The sequence below is a fragment of the Melanaphis sacchari genome, unplaced genomic scaffold, assembly GCF_002803265.2.
Source record: "Melanaphis sacchari strain LSU unplaced genomic scaffold, SCAv2.0 Contig20_pilon_pilon, whole genome shotgun sequence".
Taxonomy (NCBI): Eukaryota; Metazoa; Arthropoda; class Insecta; order Hemiptera; family Aphididae; genus Melanaphis; species Melanaphis sacchari.
Genome location: NW_020271042.1, coordinates 1,662,602 through 1,670,243, shown reverse-complemented (window position 1 = coordinate 1,670,243; position 7,642 = coordinate 1,662,602). Strand labels below are relative to the sequence as shown.

The 7,642-nt window shown below is 24.7% G+C and overlaps 1 protein-coding gene across 2 annotated transcripts; it reads left to right on the top strand.

Annotated features, from left to right (window-relative positions):
- The first annotated feature begins 1,977 nt into the window (after positions 1 to 1,977).
- On the top strand, positions 1,978 to 3,582 carry LOC112593557 (U6 snRNA-associated Sm-like protein LSm8). Of its 2 annotated transcripts, none has more exons than XM_025338004.1 (5): positions 1,978 to 2,023; positions 2,225 to 2,297; positions 2,585 to 2,625; positions 2,705 to 2,832; positions 3,430 to 3,582. In XM_025338004.1, the coding sequence occupies exons 2-5, from the start codon at positions 2,267 to 2,269 to the stop codon at positions 3,518 to 3,520; spliced, it is 291 nt and encodes a 96-aa protein (XP_025193789.1). In that variant the 5' UTR covers positions 1,978 to 2,023; positions 2,225 to 2,266; the 3' UTR covers positions 3,521 to 3,582. The 2 variants fall into 2 exon arrangements, with proteins under 2 accessions (XP_025193789.1, XP_025193790.1); XM_025338005.1 differs by having other exon boundaries at positions 2,000 to 2,091.
- Positions 3,583 to 7,642: the final 4,060 nt, after the last annotated feature.

Sequence of the window (7,642 nt, the reverse complement as noted above, 5' to 3'; positions counted from 1 at the left end):
TTTATATTCACGACCAATATTATATTTTTTTTAAGTTATTTTTAAGAAATATTATCAAAATAGTATAAACATTTTAATAACAGAAATAAATTTTTTGAATTTTGAACCAAGTAAATCAAAATGTTCAAAAATATTGCCCATTATTTAATTTTCTGTAAAAGGTGGTGTGGATTAGATTTGCAAAACAATTTTGTATAGCCAGAGAAGACAAATACTCCTTAAGTTTTACAAAAAAATGTTAAATTTAAACATGATATTTAGAATTAATTTTTTTTATTTAAAAGAATATTTACAATCTGTAATATTTATGTACAATAAGTAAATTTAGAAGCAAAAAAATAACGTTTAGGAGGGTCACCAGAGTGTTAACTATTTGATTTAGAAGATAGTTTTTTTTAGTTAATTAATACAGCTTGGAATTCAAAAATACATCAGTGTCTTTTTAATTGACATGGAAGGGGGAGTTCCTAAAATGAATATACTGATTAAGTTAAATATTAGAGGATTAGTGAGATTGAATGATTTGGTGTGGAATTTCTTCATAGTAATTTTTAACTTTAATAGACTGTTAAAAGTTTTAAGAATACCTAAAAATTCTGGTCTAGAAATCAGATTTTAAATACCGTAAATTGAGGTGACTTGAAATGAAACAATGGTTTTTGTTTAAACATATTAAATTATCTGTGAAAATATTTCATATAATTTAATTCTATATTCATTAAAAATAAATTTATGATTTGTGTGATAATAATTGTTATCTTCAACTAAATGTCATCATTACCGCCAAAAAAAATTATCAAACATTTCTCATAATAACAGTGATTTATTTAATGCTTTCAAAAGTGATTCAGATGTTAGTGAATGAAGTGAGTTAAAGTTTGTATATTTTTATGCATTAAAGAATACTTCAAAAGAAGAATATTGCAGTTAAAACTCTAAAAATATTTTTTCCAATTTTATAACCTAAGTTTTATTTTACAAAAAAAAATTGAGGGTCACTTTTAACACCAAAAATGCGTAAAAAAATAGTACCTAGTTGTAAACCAAAAAAGAGGTAATTTCCAATTCCTACAGTATTTAGGCATTAAATTTTATTATAAAATATTCTATTAGTGTTTTTTTTTATGTGTATTTTAAAATTACGTTGTTTAAAATTTGTTTAAATTTATTTTTAAAATTAATATTTTGTTACAAGTCAACTCTTATGTGCATAAACTAAATGTTACATTGAATTGTCCAGCTAGGAAGCTGTTAGAAATCACTCGAAAATTGAGATGACTTGTAACTTGTATTTTTTATTTTTTTAAAAAGCTGGTTTGGGTTGCAAAAATAAATAGAAGTTCTCATCCTATTCATGAGGCTTATGCAAACATTTATGTATTTTTAGTTGTCCAGCGCAATTTTTTTAAAGCTCAAAATACTAAGAAGTATGTCAAAATCGTTTCATGTCACTTCGATCTACGGTACCTAATTATATAATTGAAGAAAAAAAGGGAAGAGCATGATCGATGAATCTCTCTGTTTATATTATGATAAATAAATTAATAATAATTAATAATTAATATATTATGAATGTACGAGTAATGAGTGAGAATATCAAATGGCAAATAGCCATGTACAAAGAACTTAAAATAGTTAAAACACTAGACAGTAAACAATCGACATTAGATAATAATTATTGGAATTGGGAATATTCAATATTTTCATTTGTTATCGTTCAGTGTTCACGAAATGATCAAATAGAAATACCAACTTTTTTAAATATTCATATTAGGATATTACCAGGTAGTGAGTTACTATACCGATGTTAACAACTGTGATAAATGATAATGCTTATTCTTATCATCCTAACGCCGAAAAACAAGTAAACCGCGATTTGATTTTGTGTATTAAGTCGTACATAATATGTTTTGAATCATTCTCTTACCTATTAAAAGTTTTCATAAATAATTATAAATAGCTATGCTTTTTTTAAATTAATTCATTTATTTTTCAATCACAAGTATTTGTACATTTTTTCTTGGTAGGTTTTTGACTATCTATAAGTGAAATATCTATTTCATAATAGTTTTGTGTGAACTCAATGAATTTGTATGTGTATAGACAATAAACATTATGTTATTACTTATTATATTTCTGTAAAATACTTTAAGTATTTAGTACTAGTATATTTTTATATTGTATACAATTGTTACTTTATAATTTACAACTATTTTATTTTCAGCTTTGAGACTGGTTATAATTTGCTGTACTTCTGAGTATTACAATGAGTTCAGGACTGGAGAGCTATGTGAACCGTATCCTTTAAAAAATATAACTAATGTTTTATAAAGTTAATTACTACATTGTTGGTTATAAATTAAAAGTCTCCATTGATATTTAGTTTTTAAAATATTTTTAAATTAATTTACTAACAACATTGTGTATTAATATTAGCATTGTAGCTTTGAAGAGTGAGTGAAACATTATTATTGGTGTATAATCAATTTCAAATGGATTTTATTAATAACTTATTTAGTTGTATGGTATACATTGATGGAGTAATATAGTTCAAGTACTATTTTTCTTATAGTTTAATTATTAGATACCGTTTCTATTATAACATCAGATGGCAGAAACTTTGTGGTAAGTATACTACCTATTGCTTAATAAATATATAATTTTTTTATGAAAAACTTATCACTTACTCATTTTTTTTATTCAGGGAACACTTAAAGGATTTGATCAAACTATAAATATAATTTTAGATGACAGCCATGAACGTGTATACAGCCCTAATCAAGGTGTTGAACAAATTATTTTAGGTTTACATCTCATTCGCGGTGACAATGTGTAAGTATTAGTTAAAATCTTATCCTATCTTACTTTATCTTGTGTAATATTATTACTTTAAAACTTTTTTTTATTAAATTCCCAGTCAAGTGGCACTAATGGGTGGTCTCTAAATCAAAAATTCATGTTAATATAGCATAAATTATGCTTATTATACTATATTATAATATTTGTACAGATTGTATATTTTATAATATAAGATAATAAAAAAATTTTTGGCTTAAATAAATATTTTAATTTGTTGATTAAATAATTCTCACAATTTTAGAAACATTGTCATAATTGTATGCAAATGTAACTATTTTCTCTATCCAATGGGTTAATTAACAGTAGAATTAATATTCCTGTTACACTAATCTTAGGATATGAACATTGTGTCCAGAACTCAGTGTTTAAATTCTTTTTATGTGTTTTGTGTTCTACTTATCATAATTTTTTGATGACCTTTTTCTCTAATTTAATCATTTCAAATATATTTATTTGTTTTTCTATCATTTTGTCTATGTTTTTTTTATAAACAAATAATATAAATATAATAACTGTTTTTGATTGAACATTCATGTATTATTTTAATAATTATAGTTATTAATTTTTCAGCGCTATAATTGGTGAAGTAGATGAAACAATGGATTCATCGATAGATTTGAGTGCAATCAGAGCTGAACCTATTGGATCAGTAGTATTTTAAAATATTTATATGATATTTTATAATATTATCAATAACTAAATGCATTGATCCTGTTATATTAAGTAATTGTTACTATTAAAGCTATGATAGTAATATAAGTATAAGGGCAAATACTGTGTTTTTATTAATTAAAATAATTTTTTTTCAAATATTAACTTCATTAATCACATGTTCAATGTATAAATAATAATAAAAAAAACAATGAAGAATTAAAATGGTAGTTTTATTTTCGGTAAGTGAAAATCTCATAATTTGTAATTTATTATGTACAAAGACCAAGAAGTAAAATAAGTGTTCATCACTATGGTATTCTCTAGTAGTATACTTAAAATTCATATTTGTCTCATTATTTTATCAAAATTAAATATTATTAATAACTAAAACACTTTTAGTTATAACTGTTAACAAAAATATTTTAATATTTCATGAAAATTATATAAAACTGAATCATTTCATTGTTTCTTGTATTTGTAATGATACTTTTGTTTTAAGTATTATAATTGTTTATAATCAATTAATATTGTCACAATGTGCGAAAATGAATGTTTCAATTTTATAATTACTACTTATGAATTTCATAACAGTGTATATTATAACATTTATTACATTTAAATTAAACCAATAAAAACAATTCTTCCAAAAAGATCACTAATTTTTCTTTCATCTGCTTATCACGAAGTACTGAGTCTTGTAGATCTATTAAAATAAATAGATTTCTGTGTTTAAATTTGGTACACATTTCCCTATAATATACATTTTGTTTTGATATAAACTTTTTATTACATACTCTACAGGCAGTTTATTTTTAATAGATTTGATCATATGAATTTATTGAAACATACCAGTATTTTGCACTTGAATTATTTAGTTGGGTTTCAATGCTGGATGTTTTCATTGTTCAAACATGGCAATACATTTTTTTTTTTTAATTATCTACCTATAACATTAAATTAATATTAACATGGAATTTATAAAATACAAATTATTCAGGTTTCAGTTTAATCAGGATGTTTTATTCGAGTTTTAGTTAATTCTAATGTTAAAAAAAATCTAGATTTTATGGGTTTCAGAATATTTTTTTTTTTTTTTTTTTTCATAAATATTTAGGAAAAATATATCTCAAGTATTACAATAATTTAAATGTTGAGTATAAAGAATTGTTTAAAATTCTCACTTTTTCATCAAGTAATAACATTATAAACAATACCAAGTTTAACAAAATATATAAAATTTACCTGGAGTATTTTATCATGCAATTAGTAAAAAATGATAAAATACATAAGTACAACTTAAATGGTTATACAGAATTCAATATTAATAATAAATTTAAAGCTTTAAAATCTATATTCAGTAAAAACATAAAAAATAATTTTTCAATTGACTCAAAAAGAGTTTCACAAGAATTTTATGCAATTGTATTTATATTTCAATATTAATTTTGATAAATTTGAATACAATGCATTGAATTCAGAAAAAGATTGTTCTTTGGTAGATTTTTTTACAATTTTTTTTTAATTTTGATATTCAATTTTAAACTATTTAATATTTTTTTAGAAAATATTTTCAACAATGTTGAATTATGCATGAACTAGAACTCGCCAATTGCTTGAACATAGTACTTACAGTATATTTACAGGGATGTTTTCAACTGCTAAGAAAACTACAATAGAGCAATCCTCAAGGAAATAAGTATAAAATATGTTTATTAATTTATTTTTGTACAAAAAAATTAAATAAAAACATTGTTAGGATTAAATGCATATTACAATTTGTTAATAAATTAGATATTGATACATTAATTATTTTTTGTATAATCAAAACATGTTTGTTGATACAAACAATCACGATGTCAAAGATTTTTTTAAACATTTTATTTTATTGCAATATAATTAATCATAATATAAAAAAAACTAATGAACCAATTAAATCAAGTAAATTTGTAATTCTGTATTTTGAAAGATGTAATAGAATATTATAAACCATTACCTTTGTTGGTGTTTTAGTTAAAATATTGAATATTCTAATAGATTGACGATAAGTACCGGTACTACGATTGCTCACATAATAAGTTATTATATTATTACTTGTTGGAAATATGTAATTTGTGAAGAATTTTATTACAATCTCGTTCATATTGTCCATGTTCAAAGCAGGAGTGAGTAGTGTATATTCAACATTGTATAGTGTTAACGTTTTAATTTAAACTATCGAATTACACGTTCTTGGTACAGACCATGACTAAATAAACAGGTGTCAGCTAGATAACGCAATTATCTGTTTTGTGTGTTTCTAAAGTATTTATCTACAATAATTGTATACTTCTTCAAAATATGTTACGTATATTATATAAATATATCATATCACACCAATTTTATGCAAAAAATAAAATACTATTACCCTCACTTAATCATTATAATTTCATATTAAAAACAAAACGTATAATAGCAACATTTCATAAAGTATTATTGTATCATCTGTATTCATACATATTTATTGATACACAATGATTGAAATTCTATAGAATTATGCTTAAATATTTAATCTGTAAAACTGGAAGTTATAAATTATATTCAAACTCATAATTTTTTATTCTTTATATATTAAGTGTATTGTATTACATGGATTTATTATGATAGTCACTCCTATTCATGCAAAAAATTAAAAACTGTTGCCCTCATATGATCAATATAATTTCATACATATATTACTGTATTCATTTATATTTTTTAAACATAATAACTACACATGTTGTGTTAAATATAATATCAATTATATTCTCACACAATTGAAATCCTGAAAAATTACACTTAAATAATTAATATATTATATGATACTGGGGGCTATAAATTATACTTAATTTGATTGTTTTTAAAATTATTATTATTATTTATTAAATACTTAATATTTAATGAACTCACAGTCGCTAATTTATACCGTCGATATCAAATGCGATTAAAAGCATTATAACAACGTCGATAGCAAAATGTGTATACTTAACATTTGCAATTTATAATGATATATAAAAATATGTTAAATCTGATGAATGTCGTAAATCAATGCATTTTTCTATAATTAAAATTTATCTTAAAATAGAAATATGTGTTTAATAACATTTTTTTTGTACACTGTGAACCAAGTACAGTCAATTTAAATGTGATCTTCCATTTAATAAAACCACAAAACACACTGTATACATTCCACAGATATGTGACCCATCGTGTGCACACATTTTTTATACACATAAATGTATTTTATACGATATACTCTTGAGTACACGAAGACAGTACAGTGCGATACGAATGCTGTTATGCCGTCGAGTACGTTCAGCGATTGTGGAGGAATCTGAGAGTTAAGTCACCGAAAACAAAACAATACATATTTAATACAGAGAAATAATGTGATTTATTGAATAATATGTAAAAAAAAAAAAACAATAATGTACATCGATAAAGGAACACCGGCAGCGCGTTTGGAATATTATTTAAAAAATATGACAAACGATACAAACACGATGAAATACGAACAGTCAAACGGGGTGAACCGTAAAACACATTACGCGCACGCGGGTCGGCGGCCGTATTATCTGAACACGACGGCGACGGCTACGTACCGAATTGACGGACGTACCGCAGTACTACACGCGCGTACGACTTTCAAAAGGCATGCTCTACGCGATTAAGAACTGAGCGGATGCGAAACGGAGGTGCTAAGACCGGAGAAAAACGTGGAACGGCCGTACTTGTTACCGCTACGGCGACGGTTACAGACCGAATTGTACGACTTACAAATGACACGCTTTACGCGATGACGGACGGAACGCGGCGAAAAAAGGTTAAAAAAAAAAGGCTGGAAAAACGGTCGAAAAGCGGAAAAACAATAAGAATAATAGTAAAGAGTGACTAAAGACGACAACTGATAACGAAGGCTGCGCGATTCAAGGCTTATAGATAATACTATAAGCCTTGGGGTGGTTGGCGGGAAGATAACGGTGATAAGAAAAAATCAAATTTTTTTATTGGCAAACAAAGATAATGTAAGATAATAATCGTTGTTGAAAAGGAAATTGTAAATTTAATACGATACGTCGGTACATGAAACGAAAGACTTCAGTATTCTAGAGAT

Excerpts from the sequence above, each read along its gene's own strand:
- LOC112593557 (XM_025338004.1), top strand. The coding sequence starts at position 2,267 with ATGAGTTCAGGACTGGAGAGCTATGTGAACC. Across the intron at positions 2,298-2,584 it reads ACTGGAGAGCTATGTGAACC|ATACCGTTTCTATTATAACA; the intron begins GTATCCTTTAAA and ends TTTAATTATTAG. Across the intron at positions 2,626-2,704 it reads CAGATGGCAGAAACTTTGTG|GGAACACTTAAAGGATTTGA; the intron begins GTAAGTATACTA and ends TTTTTTATTCAG.